This window comes from Nansenia antarctica, assembly GCF_963989245.1.
Source record: "Nansenia antarctica genome assembly, chromosome: 10".
Classification (NCBI taxonomy): domain Eukaryota; kingdom Metazoa; phylum Chordata; class Actinopteri; order Argentiniformes; family Microstomatidae; genus Nansenia; species Nansenia antarctica.
The window spans coordinates 21,826,297-21,849,029 of record NC_137680.1 but is presented as its reverse complement, the minus strand read 5'-3'; the positions used below and the strand labels follow the sequence as shown (position 1 = coordinate 21,849,029).

The following is a 22,733-nucleotide window of genomic DNA, read 5'->3' as shown; positions in this document are numbered from 1 at the left end:
TTTTGTGAAATCTTGACACTATGCGGCCAGTATAGAACCCAAGGTCGCGGTAGGGGCATGGGGGTAGAGGTAGGGGGCACGGGGGTAGAGGTAGGGGGCATGGGGGCAGAGGTAGGGGGCACGGGGGCAGAGGTAGGGGGCATGGGGGTAGAAGTAGTCAGAGTGAGGGTGGAAGTCTGATCACATGGCCGACGCCCCCAGGTCGCTGTCCTACAAGACACAAAGGCCTTCAGTCAGCCTCCATTTTGAACGGTTCACAATATGCCAACGGTGCATTTCATCAGAGCTTACCAACAGCAAGACATTGGATCTCACCGTCATAAAGAGCAGATTCGGATTCAACAAACTTTTAAACTTACTTATCGAGGCGTGTGCTTACACCAGAAGTCAATGGAGCGTATTAATAGCAAAATAGTTTTTGTCGACCTACAGGAATGTTCAGGGTTATGCGACAAGAGGTAAGACACTGTGCTGTACCTGATCTTGGTCGGCCTCTGGGTCAGCAGTGATGACAATTCTCTTCTCGACACGAATCTCTGAGGCCCCTCCTTTCACCACCTGAGAGGAACCGACATACATGATTGACCATAAATCTCCGCACAAAATCTAGATATACTTGCAGTATACAGAGTAGATTGTCCTACAAAGACACTTAGATTTAGATTTAGGCTGGGTTGCACCAACCTGGTTTAAAACTAATCCTGGTTTAAATCAGGGCTTATCTACCAATCCTGTTGCACCAAACTTTAATCCTAGCTTAAACCTAGTTTAAACCTGGTTTAATTTAATCCTGGTTTAAATCTAAGCCTCTGCTAATCCAGGTTTAAACCTGGATTAAATCAAATCTGTTGCACCAGTAATTTTAAACCTAGTTTGAACCTGGATTAGCAATTATATTTAAACCACCCCTGGAGGAGGTGTTAGGTTCGCTTTTACCCGGCAATCACTCGCAAAAAGCTCCGCTAGCACCATCGGTGTTCGGTGAAAAGCCGACGTGACCGTGCAGCACGACCACTGCAGCCCCGCAGAGGCGGTGGTGCCAGTCGGCCAGCAGAGATGGAGGAGCGGAGTGAACGGGCAGGTGTATGGAGGCTGATCATTGCTTGCATGTAGCAAAGGACAGTTCCTTTGCTGCCGGGTAGGCGAGCACACAGGGCTGCAGTGGTCGTGCTGCACGGTCACGTCGGCTTTTCACCGACCACCGATGGTGCTAGAAGAGTTTTTTGCGAGTGATTGCGGGTGGTAGGCTTGCGCGATGCGGTAGATGGCATGGTATATTATTATACTTTTGATACTTTGCTGACAATTCTGCACACTGTGGACTCCAAAAAGATAGGCCTACTTGTATGTAGGATGTAACAATAAACTTGACTGATTCTGTGACCATGGCTTAATGTCATGCATTGAGTCTAATGCGAGCTGCTATGGGGAGCCGGTGATGGGCGCGGAGGAGAGGGGGACTTCGGGGAGGTTGAACACACAGACGGCCGGTAGCATCCTGGATGAGCTGCAGAGGTCTTATGATACCTTTGATAAGTAAGTAAGTAAGCTAGCTAGCTAGCCAGCTATGACTGGAAACAAATGAGTATCCAGTTATGGAATTTATCACCACTTTGGCTGATGTGATGATGTGACGTGGCTTTGTTTGGCTAGTCACCTCGTAACATTCGCGTAGCGAAATTAGCATGCTAGCAGCTGTTTTAATATAATGGTCATGCCAAGATAAAAGCTAAAGCTGACTAGTGAGCCCGCATCAACCTTAATGCTATTTAAGTGTGAGATGCTATCTATAATTTATCTAGGGCCATATTTATCTAGCCAACATACTTTTTTTTTTACATTTCGTCTGAATCCAAGATGGCGGACACTGAAAATAAATTAATCCTGGTTTAATCCTGGTTTAAACCAGGTTTAACTAATCCAGGATTAAAATGATGATGTGCAACGCGTCTCTGATTAACTTTAAACCTAGTTTAAGCCTGGATTTACTAAGCCTGGATTAACTCTAAACCAGGATTAGTTTAAACCAGGTTGGTGCAACCCAGCCTTAAGCTTCGTGCACACCGCGAACCGTGACCCACCGTTCTGACGCAACCTGGTGGGATGGGCTTGACGCATGTCGCATGCGATGCAGACGCAACATGTGTGCACAGCGGGGGAAGTTTGAACAAAAAGTTTTAACAATGGAGGAGCAATTGATTCTTGCCGTCTCTGTTTGATACAGCTACATGCTGATACAGCTACATGTTGATACATATGTAAGGTGAATAGTGAGTTAACATGTTTATTAGTTGTATCCCTTCCTTGTTGTAAAACGTGTTGTTGTTCGCAATGCTATGCTATTGTTATGCTATCTGAATGGTGTACTAGTTTTCACTGAATAAATCGCGATTTCTTTCAAAGAAGGTAGCAGGTGTTTATGTCCATGTCAAGGAGAAGGTACGACTTGTATGACAGTAGTGTGATTAGGACATAAATTGAGGATATTAGTGTAGTTGTACTTTAGCCTGTGGAGACGCGATAGCATTAGCTCCACACGGATTTAACATTAACAGTAGTCATAGACACTTGTAGTAGTAGTAGTAGTAGTTGTTGTATAAGGTGAATAGTGTGTTAACATGTTTATTAGTTGTATCCCTTCCTTGTTGTAAAACGTGTTGTTGTTGAACATGTCTGTGACTGAGATAGACTAGATACTACAGAGGATGTTATCATAGTGTCTGTGATGCTAACGGCGCCATCTTTGCTAGCCTGTGGAGACGCTATGATAGCATTAGCTCCACACGGATTTAACATGAACAGTAGTAGACTACACTTGTAGTAGTAGTAGTAGTAGTTGTATAAGGTGAATAGTGACTGGTTATTCAGTACCCAGTCTGGAGACTAGATAAAAAATGAGCTCCTACGTGGGTAACATCATCTCTTATAAGCCCAGGATACATGATAGCCTTTAGCTAGGCTAGCGAAGTTTCCCACAGAAGTGGGGGAAAAAACGTCAGATTAGATATATAAACTGGTTATTTTGATAAACCGGATACATTTTGTGAATATATATGGTTACTTTCTCGCCTGAAAACATATAAAAACTTCATAAAATGACATATTAACACTTGTAGAGCCAAATTAAAGATTTTCGCCAATGGCGGATTTTACATCTAAAGGCGAAAGCTCTGGTCAAGAAACTACTTCCGGTTGTTTTGACGGACCCAACGCAACGCAAAAGCTGAAATATTTTGACTGATTACCGCACCCTGACGGACAAGAAACGCAATGCAGAGCAACGCAACGGATCAACGCAACTGCCCCATTGAGATGAATGACTTCCGGTGCAACGCAATGACCTGGTGTGCACAAAGCTTTAGTCATCTAAAAATTAATTAGACCCCTATACTTTTATTTTATTTTTTGTTTCTTTTTATTTTACTAGTTTGATCTTTTCAGTTTGTAAAGCGTCTTTGAGTGTCTAGAAAAGCGCTATATAAGTCTAATGTATTATTATTATTATTATTATTATTATTATTATTATTATTATTATAAAAAAGCGATCTCTTACGGAAAATAAATCACAGACTGAGTTACATTTTACAGGTACGGCACCAAACCACCCCGATGGAGTGGTACAGTCAAGTTTCAAGTTTGATTGTTAAGGGAGTAAAAGGCTTCGGTTCCTGACATTGCAGCACAAGACAATGGGCATAATTCAAGATAGAAAAAAGGGACAATAGCACAGGACATAAGTGGCTATGTTTCTGTGGAGCGTCGGTGCGACTCACCTTAGAGATGTGGGTGGCTGTGGTGGTCACCGTGCTGCCACCGCTGGTTTCTGAGGTAACGGTCTGCATGCTGGACAACTCTGCGACATCCTGGTCTCCGTCTGTCCTGTCAACCCTCACCTGAGAGGGGAGAGAAGAAGAAGATTGTGGTCAGCCATCAGCCAACACCACGGCAACACCATGGCAAACCCCTTCAGCTCAGCCACTCCCACTCCTGTGCTAGTCGATCCTCAGCTCGGAGCCCCCTACCTGTGCTGACTCATAGGTGATAGTCTTAGTCTGGGTCTGGACAATTGGGACGTCCTTGGTGGAGATGTCACTGGGGAGGGAGTTGGAGGCATCTGTGATGGTGACTGTCTGTGTCTGCACCAGAGGGGGCTGTGGAGGGGGACATACTGCCGTGAGTGGCGTCACTAAACCTCCAACCTCACTTCAATCCCCACTCCGCTACAATCATACCAATCTCTGATATCCCACCTCTTGCCAACCACACCCCATGCAAAATATTAGAATCACAACCAGACCGGATCTTTCCATTCTCAACTGATTGTGTCCCAGGTGCCCAAGGCTTCACCTCCCACCACCAGCCGGTCAGAGAAAAAAGGGGAAACTTATTTCAAGTTAGAGAATCGATATTGCCACATTGTGTGTGTGTGTGTGTGTGTGTGAGTGTGTGCGTGCGCGATGGAGCGAGATAGAGAGAGCAACATCATAGCAAAACCCATCACCGATCAAGAACATTCTCCCTGTTCCCCATTACTGTTCATCACCTCTGCAACATGCTAGATAGCAGGTTCAACCATGCTCTGCAGCATGCTATATAGCAGGTTCAACCATGCGGGCAAAACACAATCCTTCAGTATGATTGCAGATGGATTGTTTTGAGAGTGTTGTTACCTCAACCTCAGCCTAGATCATTTAAGCCATGCTGCAGAGGAGAGAGTGTGCCAGCCATGGAATCACACAGGCCAGACCAGACCAGACCAGAGGCAGAATCTACCAACAGGAGCTGGGGGGCTACCTGGTAGCAGCGTATGACACAGGAGGCACCGCTCACGACATAGGAGGTAGGGGATGCTCCAGCTATCTCCACAGACTGCTCCAGCCCTGGCACTGACGCTGCTGCAGCTTCCTCCTCCTCCTCCTCCTCCTCCTCTTCCAGTGTCTCCTCCAACACTATACTGGAGGGTTGATGGGAAGGAGGGAGCTGTTTCTGTCTCTGCTCCACCTCAACAGCAGATACGTGGGTGGTCTCAAAGCTAACACCCTCTTCCTCATCACATGACCCCGCCATCTCAGGTGCATCATGGGTATGGGCCCTATCAGGACCAGTCTGGAGGCTCTCAGTAGGACTGGCTCCACCAGAGCTCCACACACTGACCTCAGGCTCCTCTGGCTGAGACGTAGCGTCTGAATCATCCCTTATGGGGGTGACGCACACACTCTGAAGAAGAGACAAAACATCATCTGTTGTGTGAACATAAGTAATGATTATCTATGGAAACATTACCATAACATGTCATGTTTTCAAATTCATCCAGATTCAGTTGAGAAGACGGTGTCAATGGAAGTGAAGAAGTGTGGTTTACTGGGATTCAAGCAGGAAGGGAGGTAACATCCCAAAAGCTGGCATACGAGCCAGTTAGACCATTCTATGATTTTTACATTAAAATATAGATACTCGATATATAGAAAATGACGAGCTCACACTAATTGATGTTGTGAACTACTCATTCCAGGCTCCCTCAAAAGGACCAAACTCAATCCAAATTCAACCAAACCTTTTCTTTATTGTTTTTCGTCAAAATTGATTGTCAAAAATGCATGCAACAGGACAAAAAATCTCTTGCAGATGACAAGTGAGTTGTGCTGTAGAATGCTTCACAAAACACGAGTGAAAGAAACATGGGATACATGGAGTATAGGGATGCACCGAAGTTTCGGCCACCGAAGGTATTCGGCTGAAAGTGTGAAAAGACCGAATGCTTACCGCCAAATAGTAGACGTTTTTTGATGATGCGATCAAACAGTGTAACCCAGCAACCCATGCTGTTCTGTGAATGCTGTTCTAATTTATTTATTTATTTAATTTCAGTTATTGTGCTTTGTTGGTATAACCTAATGTCTGCTGGAATGTTTAATAAACGTTTTTTTTTGAAGAGCATGAATAAAAAGCGAAATGTATTTAATTTACACAATGGTAAAAACATTTGCAAAATAAATGAAAAACTGCCAGTATGCATTCAGTATTCGGCCAAGTGTTTCCTTAAATTCGGCTTTCGGCCAAGAATTTCTATTTCGGTGCATCCCTAATGGAGTATGTATAAAATCATATAAGCACACTGGCTGAAAATCACCTAATTTGTATCTGTGACAGAGATACAAGAACACATGGTGATTGGTGATAAGCTACAGTATACTACTGTATACTCAAATATACAATTTAGATCTACCAGTGCTTACAAGGTTAATGCGACCAAAGAGAAAGTTTCATACATCCAAATATGACAGTGTTACTGACCATGCCACTAAGCAAAGGTATGTTTCACATTAAAAACTATGAAAGATAACTAGCATAATTTTACCTCCAGGTGTTTACAAAAACAGCTTCTGTAAAGTTGGTATCTGAATGTATTGAAAAATGTGTCTACAGTAAAAAGTTGGTTGTGTAACCAAAAACATTGTCGGAGACATCTTGTTCAGTCCGGCTAATGAAATACTCAAAAGAGAAGTGGGTTCATTGTCTTACGCAGTCTTTTCATTGTCTTTAGAAACAAAAGTCGTCGGTTTTTGCCAGAAAGTGCGCGGGGGGACGGGGGGGGACGTGTTGAGAGACACACACAGGAAAAGTTCTAATTCCAGCGAGGACAGAAAAGCGCAGCTTCTGAAGAGGAGGATGAGGAGGATGAAGAAAAGGAGGATGCAGTAGTGATGTCGTAGTAGTAGAAGAGGAGGAGGAGGACAGCGAGCTAGAGGTTGATGGGCACAGATGACAGAGTGTGGTCCCCAGAGGTCCAGGGTGGCCGGGCGCGCACACACACACACACACACACACACACACACACACACACACACACACACACACACACACACACACACACACAGTCCTCGGTGGTCCTCCCTCTGGGCGAAGTCAGCACGCCACGCCCCCTTCAGCTGCGTTTGGAGTAGAAGTCTAGGATGGGGCCCCGTGGGAGGCGGATGACGAACTGAAGGAGGAGGAGCGGGGGGGAAGAGAGATGAGAGGAGGAGGGGGGAGGTTGAAATGTCTGAGATGAAGAGCAATGGAATACGGCTATTCAAAGCTGTCTTTCTGGTCACTAACCATCAATTCTACTCTGCAAAAAGTCAGGTCTCAAAAACAAGAAAAAAAGCAATAAAATGGGGGATATATTACTTAAAATAAGCAACATGATCTGCCAACAGAACAGGAAAACTTCACTTGCCAATATTTTTATTGTAATAGATATTTTAAAACTAGGGCAGTCAGTAAAAAAGCATATATTGCCATGATTTAAGATATTTCATCTGACTGAGATTTACTTTTTGCAGTGTATTCTGTAAAAAATCACATTAAAATATCTAGCGTGAGAAGCGTAACTCTCATTCTTACTAATTCCTACGGATGTACTTCAGGAGTGGACTAGAATCACTCACAGCTACTTCTGTCAAAGAAGATTTTCCTGATGTCGGACAGTTGTGCTGCCACTGATTGAGCACTATGTAAAAAGGCACGTGTTTGCGGCTAAGCTGTGACTAGTATAAATAGCAACACCCATCGCTTGGATTTGAGTTGTAGTCAAGTCATTGATTCTTCTACAGTATATCGCAGACGACAATTAAGAGGAGAGAATTCGTGTTGTCAGCTGAGGTAGACGCTAACAGATGGTAATGGTGAACCCTGTGTCTAAGTGCTAAGTGTAAGAAGGACTATCACATTCCCAAAGTGTGGAAGAATGGATACAAATGGACAGGACTATCTGTGCACTGAATGTTAAAGCAAGGCATAGATCAGGTAGGCAGTGTGAGCAGCAGGTAGGAGGTAGGGAGGAAGGGGAGAATGAAGGAGTCAGGAGAAAGGAGAGGGTTGTAGAAGCTCAGTGACGATGGCGGGGGGGGGGGGGGGGGGGAGAAGCACAGTCAACTCTGCTATTCCAAGGTCATCGTCACAGCCGTCCTCTTCAGGGTTAAGACCATGCGGGGAGTGAAGAAGGGGGGGTTCATCACAGTGTCATGCACTTTGTTCTCTGTCACATTCCGGTCTGTCAGTCATGCACTGAGGGGCGGGGCGGGCCGAGGGGGGCAGCCAGTCAGGACGTAGAGACAGGCCTGGGGGGTTCAGGCCTGGGGGTTTCAGTACACAGGGAAGGAGGAGGTGAGGAGGAACCCTGAGGGCGGTTCAACGAGACAAGGGAGGAGTGTTTCCATAAGTCTCCTGCAGCTGTTCTCCCAGTATGACTCTTTAACCAGTTCAGCCGCATTTTGTACACATGCATGTGTCGCATAACCACCTACCTCCCAGTCACATTTTCACACGCTCAGAGAGCTTAACGCCTCATGAAGCTAACACACCTGAGCACTTACACAGACTTGCCACCAGGGGGTGATCTTACTTAAATTAATCTCGACCGGTCACTCTCTCCGGTTGGCCTGTCTGTCCAGTCAGAAGGGTGCCTTTTCCTACACTAGACGCATGGGTCAGATTGACGCAAAAAAACAAGCCTTGCTTGTTTTAATTGATCAAGTCATGCAACGCCTTCCCATCACAAACACATACCAACACATTCAAGAGTGACAACGGAGTGCAGTGCAGTGGGGGTTCATCCCCCGAACACAAACAAACTTGGCACACAAAACAGGAAAAGGAACTCCCGGATAACGGGTGCTCGATGTCAACTCAAGTCAATTTAGTTCGATCTTTCGGAATCGACTCGAGTTGAAGAGGGGATTGACCCTAACCTGACACCGTGCTGTCTGTGGAGTGTAAAAGCTGATGTTTGGGTATAGTGATGATGGGGAGTGTGTTATATAAGTGGCTCGGTCTGGTAGACTCACCCCGTCGGCGGGCAGGGGCTGCCCGTTGATGCCCTGGAGGCGGAAGGGAGAGGAGTGGCTGGAGAGTCGCTTGTCCCACTCGCTGGGCCGCGGCTCGGGGACGTCCGCCATGAAGTTCCTCTTCAGCTCGCTGATGCTGGCATGGTGCCTGATCACCTCCTCCTGGGGCTTATCGAACTCCTAGAGAAGAGTAAGAAAGAGATAGAGAGAGAGAGAGAGAGAGAGAGAGAGAGCCAGGAGGGAGAGGGAACAGAAAAAAGAGAGAAAAGACAAGCAAGAAGAGAGAACCGAGGGTGACAGATGAAAGAAGAGACAGGGGGGTGAGGGAGAGAGGAGAGATAGGGAGGAGCGCGGGGTGGAGAGAGGGATTTAAAGGAGGTGGGAAGAGAGGAGTTGGAGGAACGTACAAGGGGACAGAGGAGTAGCAGCGTGGAAGAGGGTGAGATAGAGAGAGACAAGCATGTCAGAAACCTGTGTCGTGTCATGTTGGGCATGTACAAATAGCGTAGTCAATAAAGCAGCAGAATCAACACGTTGGTTACTAGGGTTAGAGCAGGCCAGAGCTCAGTTCCTCTACTAAACTCAATCAGACAACCCAGTGAGAGTTGACTGCTGATCGCTCTCCCTGTCATTCCCCAAAGAGCCACACAATAACTATTTTAAACTGTGCAGAAGCAGGATAGGGGGGTGGGGTAAATTATCTTTAATGATTAGTCACGGGGGGGGGGGGGTCATTTGTCATTCAAATCAGTTCACGATCGAATTTTCTCGATTTTCTGAGCTCTGGCTATTCATGGGGTAGGCTACAGGATGTCTTTTGGTGAACCATCATGTTAGGACTGGTAGTGCTAAAAAAAAGTTAATCAAAAACAGGTTACAAATCAGAGGACGAGAGAGGTGATGTTAGCGGACGATGATTGCCACAGATACGGGTCGACCACCGATGCAGCCAGCAGCACCAGTGTGACAAACCTGTGTCTGTGGCGATCTACCGACTCTAACGGTGAAGACGACAACAACACAGGGCGGTGGGCGACAGCAGCGGTGTGTTAGCCGACTCACGGTCATTCATTCAGAACTGCAGAAATATATGACTGGGAAGACGTGTGGTTGATTTGACTCAGGTGAGGCTGTGACTCCTGACTGACTCCTGACTGACTCACTCACTGTGGAAGAGATGTGGTGTAGTCTTGACGGACCAGAACCACGGCTGGCAGCCACTAGCGGCCTTGAATCCTGAGTGGAATGATAAGTGATGTGATGGTGGAGAGGTGGGAGAGTAAGGGACAGGTACAAGAGGGCTGATATGGAACAGCTCAATCAACTTCTGATACGGAGTACTTTCAGACCGCATATTTGGAGCACTTTGAGCTGCAACGTTTGCAGGAAAAGTTCTATACAAATATAAAGTTATTATTATTATTATTATTATTATTATTATTATTATTATTATTATTATTATTATTATTATTATACTGACTAGAGAGACAAATCTGAATGAAATTCACCAAGTTAAACTGGTTGGAGAAAAAAAACACCCAGGCTAGAAAATGTGGGTGTTGTCTATTATTATTTTTATTTTATTTTTTGTCTCATATTTTTCGAAAGATACCTGGAAGTGCACTGTCCTAGCTTTCTCTGACGGAGTGAGCGTAGTATGAGTGTGAGCATGGTATATAATGTGAAGGGAGATGAAGCCACAATCCCAATCATATACTTTGCAACAAGCTCAGCAATCTTCCGCTGAAACAAGTAGTTGTGTTAGAGTTAGCGTCCCTACAAATGATCTACTAGCAAAATCAAAAAGGTAAAATGCTCAAATGTGAATTGTGCCACATGCATGCATCCCGTGTAGCAGCCAGTAGCCAAAGAGCAGGACAACACACAGCAAAGAGACAGCAATCTCAAGTCATACAAACCTCCAACATTAAAAGGCTATGTCTGATATAAATTGAGTCACCCTCAATTCTCCTAGCCCTTTTCTGTGAAAAGTGAAAGAACAGAAGAAGAAAAAAAGTGGGTTTACAGGTTCCCCGTGTGACACAGCAAACTGTCACAACTTGGACATGCATTGTTACTGTTCAATAGTGAAAGGCGTGCTAGGGGAGAGTGTGTGTGTGAGTGTGAATGTGTGTGTGTGTGTGTGTGTGTGTCTGATAAAGAGTAGTTAGCATGGAGGACAGTCTGATGCGGAGGTCCCAGTGCCATGCATGTGCATTCCAGGGTTAAACTCATGCAGCAGTCAGTGCGAAAACCCGTTCTCTGTAAACCCAAAAAGTGTTAAAAAAGATAATTTTAAAAAATAAAGAAAAGTATAATTTTGTTTCGTTTCATAATTACAGACACATGACATTTCCGTTACCACAATGTTTGGCTTGAACTTTGACGTCAATATCAAAGAGCTTGGTTGATGAGCAGGACTTAATGAAGAGGGGTGAGATTAGTCTGATGGATGAGAGGCAGAGTAGTATCAAAATGGGGGGTGGGGGGGTGGGAGACTAGGGCACTAATGCAAGACTTAGGATCTGACCTTGCGCATTCGCACCGGCTCCGTGGCCGTCTCATCAGACTAGCGATAGCACGGGGGGGGGGGGGGGGGGAGAGAGAAGGACACATGTTAGCATCTTCCGCTACCTTTAGCATCTGTAGCTTGCCATGCTCTGAACGGTCCCCTCTGTCTGACACTAACCTGAGGCAGAGTTTCCCCATTGGTGGTGGCTGTCACCGTAGGGACAAGCTCTCTCTGCTCACTGCTCACTGCTGTCTGCAGCAGCCAGAGAGAGAGATCACACTCAGAGAGTCTGAGACAGTTACCTACGGTATGAAAGCTCTCTAATATAGGCACAAATCAGTGCTTAAGCCACTGCCTGACATGAACTAAAATCAGTTAGAAAATACTGTGTTTGTGCTAAAATGGTATTACTCATTACCTTAACAACTACCTCATAAAATGTATACTCAGTTACCATAGAATCAGTATGTCTTTGTTTGTATGAAAGTATGGCAAGAGTTAACAAAATAAATGGTATTTGGTCGTAACCCTGCAGTGGTCAATGTGTTTGTGAGAGAAGTGTTAAAGCGGCAGGTTTAAATGTTTGCAGTACCTTGACCTCAGCCACGGGCTCTGTTTTGGGTGGCTCGACCGCCTCCACGGTGACCTCCAGCTTCCTCTCCTCCTGGCGGGTGGCCATCCGGATGGGGGTGGAGGTCTGGGGCTGCTCCAGAGGGGCCATGGGGATGCCGGCCTCCAGCAGGGCGGCCTGGGAGAACACTGGGGCGCTGACGGGCCGGGTTCTTCCCAGGACTGGAGGACACAGGAGGGAAGACAGGACAGAGAAGAAGGGAGTCACATTCAAAGTCTGCGAACCTAAAGGGACGGAGGTAAGACAGCCCCACGCGCACTGAGACCATCGAACCCACTGTTGTAGACACAAAACAAACTTTTGAACAAACGCACACACGCACACACACACGCACGCACACACACACACAGTGTCAACACCGTTCATGAGTGTTGAGACCAGCGTACGTACACACAGCCTGCAGGAGCATACTGTACCTTCGTAGCCTCGCATATACTTGCTCATTCTGATCAAGAACGACAAGCAGAAAGTAAAACGTGGAGTGAGTCGGAAGCATCTGCTGGAATCGGCGGCAAAGCACGGGCAGAGCTTCTCACTCGCTACCAATGACGCAATGGCAGAAGTTGCCGTGACCCACAGAGTTAATAAGCTCAAGCCTCAGTATGGTAAAGACTTCCTGAAGTAGGAGAAATAAAAAGGAATTCAAACGCTAAATGTTCAATGAGCAGAGCCATGCATAACGAAAGATGCAAAAGTGAGGGATCAGTCAGATGCTTCTATGCAGAAAAATGCTTTGGCTTATCATCAGGACTAACAATATTTTCCGGAGAGGCGAAAAAGCAAAAGCATGTGTGAGATCAACATATTGTTTAGCATAGCACAACAAACTGAAAGGGGTTGGGGGTGAAGTACCTGACACTTTAGAGAAAGCATCCAGTAGCACAAACCAATCATCTTCCACCTCTCGCTGTGGTAGTGGTAGTCTCTCTTCGAATATCCTCTTCTCAAACATTGGTCTCCTCTCTTGAACAAACACTCTTGTTTTTGGCTCAACGGTTGTTACTTTGACCGCAGAGGTATCATCTGGATAGAACTGGATAGACTCAGGGAGGGCAACTGATAGAAATAGACAAACAACGGAACAAGCATGCTAAAGTTAAACATATTGTTGGTTTCACATGAAAGCTATCTGCCTAAGCCACTCTCCTGAAATGACAAGCAAATATCTGCAGTAGAATGATACAAATAAAGCATGTCAAAAAATCACTTATGTTTTGGAAATCTCAGTCCTCAGCCAAAATTAGCACAAAAGAAGCAGAATACTGGGACGGAGTCTGTGCAGGTGGGAGAGGTATACCTGATACTTTAGGGGCAACATCCAGAAGCACAAACCAATCATCTTCCATCTCTCTCTGCGGCTGTGACGCTCTTTGCAGCAGCGCAGTCTCTCGTTGCCACCTCTCCTCCACTACAATCACCCTCGTCTGTGTTCTCTGTTCTACGGTCGCCCCTGCAGCCACAGGAGTGGGCCTGGGCCTTACCTCAGGATACACCTGAACACGCTCACCCAGATTCACTGATGCACACAAACACAAAGCAACCTTCGACTTTACGGTCACGAATAACACAAGAGTATGTATGGAAAATCTCTCTGTCTCTCTCTCAGAACAAGGGAGCAAATCAAGGGTTGGAATGCTAGGTGGTACCTGATGGCATCTTTGTAGTCTCTTCACAAGTAGCTTCAAAGAGCAAGAGCCAATCATCTCCCTCCTCTCTCTCTTGTGGTGGTGGCAGTCTTTGCACCATTATAATCTCCTCTTGATATCTCTCTTCCACCACCTTCTTTTGCTGCTGCTGCTGCCTAGTTTCCTCAATCATCATAATCCCTCTTCTGTGTGACATCTGGTCTACAACTCTGACTGAGGGGAATGCTGCAATAAAACAAGCAAAACCCAAATAACTACAGAACGAGGAGCAGACTAGGTTTGTTTACAGGTCTGTACAAATATGAAACAAACATGGAGCAGGAAGAAATACTGTACTTCTAGTCATTTTACGACAATCATTGTTTCGGTTTTTGCCAATGAAAACATCTCAATTGGAAGTGCGTGGTCAGGTGTGGTTGTAATACCTGGCGGTGTGGTGACCATCTCTCTTGGAGTACGGTCCCATAGCACAAACCAATCATCATCAACTTCAACGTCTCTAGGTGGTAGTGGTACAGGCCTCTCCTCAAGCTGAACGATTTCTTCCGTGATCCTCACTCTCTTAACAGGTTTCTGTTCTATTGGCCCCTCCACTACAGAGACCGTAGCGATGTGTACATCAGGGTAAACGACCACTGGTGGAACTGATGGAAACATAGATGAGCGTGACTATGAGCGTGACTCTGAGAAACACAAACAAGCCATTTGACTATGGTATTTTTTGCCAAAAAAGGTTAATGGATAGTCAACAGACTAGAGCAATAGTTGCACTGGAGGCAAAGGTGTGGGGTAACATTGGTGAATTTGATTTAGAAAGGCAACAGCAAGCTTAGAATGTTGAAGTACCTGATACTTTAGGGGCAACATCCAGCAGCCCAAACCAAACATCTTCAACCTCTCTCAGTGGGCGTGGCTGTTCTCTCTCAACCTCTCTCATTGGTTGTGGCTGTTCTCTCTCAAGTGCAAAGTCTGGAGGAAGCGTCTTCAGCTGTATCTCAGTTTCCTGAAGCTGTCTCGCCTCTGGCACTACAACCACACTTGGTTTCGGCTCAATGGTTGTCACTACATCCTGAATGCGCTCAACTGGAGCAACTGATACAAAAGGACATACAGAGCCCTTAGATATAGCAATATGACTTACTGATTGATACATACACAATATTATACAACTAATATGAAACTAGAACATACTCTGTTCACTGTCATGCAGTATTTTCAGTAATTTTCATAATTCACACAAGGGCAGAAGCATTGGGGATTTGTTAGTTCGCTTGTTGGCAGTACATCACACATCAAGGTGAATAGGCTTTAGTAGACAAGGGAGGGGTTAGGTTTTGTTTATCTAGGTGGGATTGTGAAGCAGAGCCTAGGATGACTGGATGTACCTCTTGTTATCACAGAGGGCTTTTCCCAGATGGCATCAAACAGACCAAACCAATCATCTCCCTCCTCTTTCTCTGATGGTGGAACTCTCTGGTCCAGAATAATCTCAGAAAGTATCTCAGAAAGTATTTCCTCTTCCTGTTGCCACCTCTCTTCAACAAATACAACACTTTTCATGGTTCTCTTCTCTATGGTAGTTTCTTCCACCACAGAGGTCACCTTGCTTACATCTTGATGGACCTGAATACGCTCATCAAGAGCACCTGGTACAGACAGTCAAAAATAAACGTTAGACTCTTCCATGTTCCTAAAGGGCACATCAATCTTTGAAAAGAGGGCAGGTTTTAAGTGCATGGTGATGAATGCATAGCAATGGTATAGTTTACGGCTGAAATTCAGTTCAGTTGTGGTGGTGAAGGTACCTGGTCGTATCATGGATGGCTGTTTGGGAACAACATCAAACAGCACAAGCCAATCATCATCCCTCTCTGGTTGTGGTGGTCTCTCCTGTACTTCCTCTATCTGCTGCAGCCTCATTTCCTTCACAACAACCAGCGCTGCTTCCTGCTCTATGGCCTTCAATTCAACCACAGAAGTGCTGATGACCTCTGGATACACCTGCTTTCTCTCTGCCAGGGGAACTGATATGCAAACACACACAGTACATTACCTTTAGTACTCAACAAACATGACTACTTATAGGCTCACAAAACAGCATTGCTGCGAAAGCCATACTCATAAGATATATCATAAGATACTATATCAGACCAACTTCCAAAGTACTATCTATAGTCATTCCAAGATCCAATATAAGTTCATATTTTAGTTGCTACCGAGTAAGCTTCGGAGGCATGAGGAAGAGGTGAGCGAGGGCTGAGAAGCAAAGCCTTAAATGGTGATGGTACCTGGTTGTATAGTGGACAGTTCTCTGGGAGCAACATCCAGTAACATACACCAGTCATCTTCTGTCTCTCTCAGGGTTTGTGTGGCTAGCTTCTCCAGAAGGATCTCTTGTCTCTCATCTTCCGGCTGTATCTTGATCTCTTCGGTTCCAATCACTGTTGTCTCCTCTCTGCTTTCTACTTTCCTCACTTCAACCACAGAGATGATATCCTCTGGATAAACCGGAGTACGCTCTTCCACGGAAGCTGACACAAACAGACAGAAAACCCTCAGCCAGTAAGTACAAGGAGGCTGTCACAAAGCTTGGTGTATCTCATGGGATTGTCAAACTGTTGTTAGTCACACAGAAGTTGGCTTTTGCAATCAGTAATGAGCATATGTTGGTGAGACTAGGAAGGAGAGCAGAGCCTTCCTGGAATACCTGATGGTATAATGGATGATCTTCTGGGAGTGACATCCAGTAGCACACACCAGTCATCTTCTCTCTCTCTCAGAGTTTGTGGATGTGTTGGTCTTTGCTGCGGTATAATCTGTTGTGGATGTCTTTCATCTTCCTGCTGTACGATTATCTCTTCAACTTCAATCATCTTTCTCTCCTCCTTGCGTTCTACTTTCCTCACTTCAACCAAAGAGATGCTTTCTTCTGGGTGAACCTGAATACGTTTCTCAAGAGAGGCTGACAGACACAGAATGCTCAGACATTGCACAGAAGTTGGCTTTTGCAATCAGTAATGAGCATACAAAACATAGGGACAGAAGAGTATTTTTTATGTTGGTGAGACTAGGAAGGAGAGCAGAGCCTTCCTGGAATACCTGATGGTATAATGGATGATCTTCTGGGAGTGACGTCCAGTAGCACACACCAGTCATCTTCTCTCTCTCTCAGAGTTTGTGGATGTGTTGGTCTTTGCTCCGGTATAATCTGTTGTCTTTCAGAGGCTGACAGACACAGAATGCTCAGACATTGCAAGTCATAGAAAGTGCTATAATGCTACAGCAGTTAGCGTACACAGCACAAGGAAGTCGTTTTTAATATTGTTGGGAACTGATGGAAAGCAAAGCAGGGGGCAAAGCAGCAAACTTTGCAAATACCTGATGGTATAACTGATGGTTGTCTGGGAATAACGTCCAGGGGCACAATCCAGTCATCTTCTGTTTGTCTTCTAGGCTGTGGTAGACTGATTTCTTGCTTACGTCTCTCCTCCATCTTTATCGCTTCCACGACAATCTTCCTTCCCGCTTCTTTCTGCTCTACTGTTGTAACTTCAACCACATATATGTTTTCTTCTGGATGGACTTGAATGAGCTCATCCAACACAGCTAATATTGACACACAAAGAACTCTTAGAAACATGAAATCCTAAGACCTGCAGGTTGACGACTAAAAGCCATTCAATGTAAAGCCTTAAATGTGCCACAATTCAGGCACAGAACAAGAAGCAAACAGTGGACAGACATAAAGCTGGTGTGGTTTGTATACCTGAGGGGACCTGGTCTGGCAGGTCCAATAGCACAAACCAATCATCTTCCTGCGCTTTCCATGGTTGCAGCACCAATGTCTTTTCAGACAGCATATGTGTCGCCTCATCGACAATCCCTCCCCTCTCCTGTGCCCTCCGTTCACATGTGTCCACTAACACCACAGAGGATATTGAAAAGACCACAGACAGTCAGACACTGATTGGAATGACTGACTGAAGTAAAGACAGCATTTTATATGAAACACAAGAACAAAGTTCTCTTTAAAACTGAAAAATACACACAGCTTCTGATTAGTTCTGTGGAGGGTATGTTAGAGAGGGAAATGACGGCCGTTGTTTAGGTAGGGGGAAAAGGTGGCGTTTTAATGATGGTTTCCATGGTAATGGCAGGGTGGAGGACAAACATACCTGGAGGCCTATACGTGGCCTCGGATGGGGAGCTGTCCAGCAGCGCAAACCAAATGTCCTTGTCGTCGATCTGAGGTTGCTGCGTTTTCAGTTCCATTTTCTCCTCCTCTTGGAGGCTTTCCTCTCGTACGACCATTTGCTGAAATCTCTCCTCCACTACTTCACTTTCACGCCATTCCAAAACAACTGACTTCATTTCTAGCCTCTCCTCTGACACCCTTTCAGGTTGCACCTCCTCCTGTATCTCTTCATGCTGCTGCCTAATCTCTTCCACTATAGTCACTCTTTTCTCTGTCCTCCACTCTACTTTACGGACTTCAAACACAGAGGTGGTGCTAATGACGTCTGGCAAAGTTTCATCAACCTCCTCCCTCCACCGTTCCTCCGATACCATCGCCTGTTGCCTCATCTCCTCTTGTTCTTTCTCCTCCGTCACCTCTTCCTGCTGCACTCTCTTTTCATCTGGCAGCAACCCCTTTAAAAACACCTCCTTAATCTTCTCTTCCAGCACATCTACATCCACAACTATCTCCTCCGATACCTCCTGCTGCTGCCACCTCTCCTGTACTACCTCCCTCGTCTGTTCTACCTCTCGCTCCGATACTTCCTCCCGCCGCTCCCTGGTCTCGACTCTGTCCCCCCTTTCCATTCCCTCCTCCAAAACTCCCTGGATTCTTTCTTCCAACTCATCCACCTCCTGTAGTCTCTCTTCCAGAACTTTCACCTCCCTCAACCTCTCCTCCAACCCCTCGACCTCTCTCAGCTTCTCCACCAGCACCACTCCATCCTGTAGCCTCTCTGTGAGCAGCTCCCTTTCCTGTTCCTGTCTTGACTCTCTCATACCATGCTCTTCCACCTCTTGGGGCAGGAGGACAACTGGGGGAGAGACTGGGATGGAGCACATAGAAACTGTCAGTATAAAATAGGACATATTGAACTCAAGGAGCTTCATTGTGCAATCAAAGTAAATAGGGTGATGTTTGCCATATAGTTGTTGGCCACCATACCTGTGTAGTAACACTAATTACTGTTGTAATAACATGGTACTAACATGTTGTTGCATCGTGATCAGGTCATTACATTGTACGTGGAGTTGGATAGTATATGTTGTTACATAAGAGGGATGAGGATTAGTCCTTATTTGGCTTGTGCAACAACACACACCTTTCAACTCAATTACCCTTTATTGCAAACAGAGAAATGTCATCTTGTCATCAATCATGTAACCCTAACCCTAACCCAAAAGCAAATGTAGTGTGTGAAGTACAAGAACTCACATGGAGGTGTCTCTGAACGCTCAAGAGAGGATTTGGAAGTAGTGCGGTCCATTTGAAAGTACCAATCATCTTGTTGTTTTTGCCTTGGCTGCAGTAGCCTGTCCAGTATATTCCACTTTGCATAGTTGTATTTGGCTGAGGATGTCACAGAAACATCACTGCTTGATCACATGAAAAACCTACAAACCTACAAACTCCAACTTCAACAGCTTGACAGTGTAGACCTAGCCCCAATACAGTAGATAGGATGGAAACAATGTTTGACCCAATTCATGACAGAGAAAACATGTCACTTTATATTGAAGCACAAATGAAAGAATGGCCAAATCTCAAAACATGCATGTTTCAGTATTACAGGGACAGATACCTGGGGCTTTCATAGGAGATGGAACAGAAGGAAGAGAGGGGTGACGACGCAGCAAGGTATGCCACTCCTCTTCCTCTGTCCCCTGCTGGTGTTCGTCAGAAACCCGCCCCTGCCATGTCTGTGTGAAAGTCTGAGTAGACGCCCATCTGACTGGGAACAAAACATGCTGTTACGCAAATGGTGACGTTTATGGAGGAGCAAGCGCAGGGAAAGGTTTCCCTTCGGATGTCGTCATTTGAGGACAACACATTGCACGCTCTGTATAAGTCAGCGCATGACGACAGACAGCGTGTTGAGCGTGGGAGGTAGCGCAAAGCAAATTAAGTCGATATAGGAGCAATGTGCTGTTCTGAGCACAGTGCAAAGCAATCATGTCAACATGTCTGTGAACATCACAGCCCTTAGAGAAGAACTGAATGAGCGAGACAAAGTCTTTACACAGATATTTTCCCAACGGAATAATTTTCTAAGTTCATATCAGAATGTTTCAAAGCCAGCCACCGGATGATGTGAATGAGTCGACATGTTAGTGTATTGCTGCTAGCATCAGCTATGTTATATACAATAAAATCAAAACTGTGCACGGCACACAAAGCAGAGGAACTGAAACACTGTCATTCCTAGTCTTCAACTGTAAGAACACTGAAGATTGCCAGTCTACTGGCCAGAAATGCTCATGTCCATGAATAAGCACGGACCAATGAATGAAGTCCTCTTCAACAAGCAGGGGGAAAACACAGCCAGTTAATTCCTCAACTCTGAAGCGGTCGTTAGCCATGAGCTGTGTTGAGGAGTGAATGGAGCATCAACGTGGCCGTGTGTGAAAATTCACTTTGCGTAGACCAAGCATCTTGAACCTGCCCAGGGACCGGGCAGGGTAAGATACACAGTAGTGTGAGTGGTTCCGATTTAGGCCACTGTCCTAGGCCAAGCTCAGCATCATGGCTCAAGTTATGTAGCTAACAATATCCAGAAGGTGGACATGAGCAGATGAGAGGACCAACCAGAAGCACATTTGTTAGATCAAGCTGAGTTTGTTAGCAATGCCAAACAAACGGGTGTTGTAATGTAAGCCAGATGAAAGCTCCGATAAGGACCGTTGTGATACCTGATTCAGGGAAGGGCCAAGGTTGGTCAGATTCCAGCATCAGGAACCAATCATCAACCTCCGTCCTGTTTGGGACTGAGAGCAGTAGGGCTGGGAGATCCTCATCTCCAGCTACGAGGGTGGGAAAAGTTAGAAAGGAGCTGATCCAGAGGCTGAACACACGCACTCACACACTTACACACTCACACACATAAATAAATGCGCAACAACATTGCACACACAAGAACCACACACACACGTGTGTACACACACACACACGCACACACACACACACACACACACCTCCGTCGATGGTGCGGGACAGCCTCTTGCTGGCGGAGCGTGTGAAGCGGGGCGCCGGGCGGTCGATCATGGAGCTGGCCTCGCGCGTCTGCACCTGCGTACGCCCGCTGTACCGGAACTTAGAGCCCAGAGCAAGGAACCGCCTAGACGTCGGGGGCTCCACCGTGGTCACCCTGAAAAAAAACATTACACACAGTCAATCAAATATGCTTAACACCAAGCACTCTAATGTTCTGTATGTGATTAGTGGTTTGATTTAGCAGGTCATGACAGTAGGAGAGAATCACAGCACACGTATGTGACGGCAGCTGGTGAAAGGGGGAACAGGTCGGCAACCGACCAAATGTTCGGACTTCTATTCTGATTTTTTTTTATAAATTGGAATTGAAGGTAATTTGTGGGTGGTGATATTTGATTATTTCAAAATCACCTTTAAAAGAGCATACTGAAACGTCATTGAAAATCAATCACACGCTCGCTAGTCGAGCCAAAATAATTACAATGCAATGGATTCGGTGAGTTCCATTTTTCCGAATAAAATGCTTGGTTGTCCGACTTGTTCCCCCTTTCCCCCGGCTGACGTCACGTATCATTTGGAAGTTCGAACTCATGCAAAAGATTCATTCATGTCCCTCTCCAATGTCACGCATTTTGCAGTTCTTGCAAATTCTCTATCTATCTATCTCCTGTAACAAGCTTAACTCAGAGTCCCTCCTTTATTCCAGACTGGTCACATAGTACAAACATTTAGAGGTTTAACTCTGAGCTCAGGGCCAGAAGAATGGAGCTTCTTCTGTGTTTGGTTAAACCACCACTGGGTCTAATGGAATTACTCTGAGAGGTTAAGCTGCAGGGGCCAAAGAGCCAATCATAGGGCTGAGGGGATAAGAGGGCCTGAGAATGGCCCTTGTTGCCAGGCAGTTGTGGGGACAGATGGAGGGGGAAGCCGAGGTGCCGTGTGTGTGTGTGTGTCTCACCTGAAGAAGGTATGGTGCTCCACAGACACCTTCCACAGCTTCTTGGAGGCTTTGTAGTTGGGTAGTTTGAAGCCAATTGTGCTCTCGTACTGTTCTTGCTGCGGGGGGGGGGGGGGGGGCACAGTTCAAATGTGAATGATAATAATAACAATACATTAGACTTATATAGCGCTTTTCTAGACACTCAAAGACGCTTTACAAACTGAAAAGATCGAGTAGTAATAATAGAAAGGAACAAAAGATAAATAAAAGAAAGTATAGGGGTCTTAATTCATTTTTAGATTACTCTATCTAAATCTAAGTGTCTTTGTAGGACAATCTACTCTGTATACTGCAATTACACCTAGATTTCGGGCAGAGAAGGGGCGAACAAGCAACGGCAGCGTCCTCTCTCAACCGGCATTTTTTGAAAAGCTCAAGTTTGTATCAAGGTTTTATGAAAGTCCTTGGTTACAATTTTTAGATTACTAAATCTAAATCTACGTGTCTTTGTAGGACAATCTACTCTGTATACTGCGATTACACCTAGATTTCGGGCGGAGAAGCGGCGAACAAGCAACGCCAGCGTCCTCTCTCAACCGGCATTTTTTATTTTAAATGATAAATGATCACCGTGTTAATGTTAGTGGCCTCAATAAAACTAAATGTGTATTATCTAAATTGCATGCGGCCACAATGATTTCACCTCAGAGGGACGGATCTTGATGAAGAAGCTGCTGCGTTTGTAGGAGAGCTTGAGGACTTTGGGCCAGGGGAAGCGGTTGATCCTCAGCTTGTCCTTGTACACCGTCAGACCACTGGCGCAAACACCTAACATGATGTCCACACCATCCAGATCCTGGGCGCACACACACATGTAAAAAAAAAGAGCAATGAATTAATTGCGAATTGATACATTCATTGCATTGGGCATCTCCAGCTGCATAAAAC

General features: G+C 45.6%; 1 protein-coding gene across 1 annotated transcript in view; it reads right to left on the bottom strand.

Moving 5' to 3' along the window:
• Nucleotides 1-54: 54 nt before the first annotated feature.
• Nucleotides 55-22,733, bottom strand: part of LOC308166754 (uncharacterized protein) — a gene marked incomplete at its 5' end in the record, with an annotated part of 32,453 nt that continues 9,774 nt past the window's right edge. The window contains 27 exons of the mRNA XM_080541079.1: nt 55-210; nt 478-558; nt 3,774-3,893; nt 4,023-4,151; nt 4,795-5,217; nt 8,829-9,008; nt 10,748-10,810; nt 11,933-12,132; nt 12,824-13,027; nt 13,269-13,487; nt 13,618-13,842; nt 14,043-14,261; nt 14,464-14,709; nt 15,003-15,263; nt 15,423-15,641; nt 15,906-16,148; nt 16,325-16,579; nt 16,717-16,842; nt 16,996-17,223; nt 17,384-17,536; nt 17,793-18,680; nt 19,070-19,204; nt 19,437-19,586; nt 20,545-20,655; nt 20,827-20,999; nt 21,804-21,901; nt 22,489-22,641. Of these exons, the coding sequence (XP_080397205.1) occupies nt 181-210; nt 478-558; nt 3,774-3,893; nt 4,023-4,151; nt 4,795-5,217; nt 8,829-9,008; nt 10,748-10,810; nt 11,933-12,132; nt 12,824-13,027; nt 13,269-13,487; nt 13,618-13,842; nt 14,043-14,261; nt 14,464-14,709; nt 15,003-15,263; nt 15,423-15,641; nt 15,906-16,148; nt 16,325-16,579; nt 16,717-16,842; nt 16,996-17,223; nt 17,384-17,536; nt 17,793-18,680; nt 19,070-19,204; nt 19,437-19,586; nt 20,545-20,655; nt 20,827-20,999; nt 21,804-21,901; nt 22,489-22,641 (5,532 nt within the window). The 3' untranslated portion in view covers nt 55-180. The remainder of the gene's footprint in view (nt 211-477; nt 559-3,773; nt 3,894-4,022; nt 4,152-4,794; nt 5,218-8,828; nt 9,009-10,747; nt 10,811-11,932; nt 12,133-12,823; nt 13,028-13,268; nt 13,488-13,617; nt 13,843-14,042; nt 14,262-14,463; nt 14,710-15,002; nt 15,264-15,422; nt 15,642-15,905; nt 16,149-16,324; nt 16,580-16,716; nt 16,843-16,995; nt 17,224-17,383; nt 17,537-17,792; nt 18,681-19,069; nt 19,205-19,436; nt 19,587-20,544; nt 20,656-20,826; nt 21,000-21,803; nt 21,902-22,488; nt 22,642-22,733) is intronic.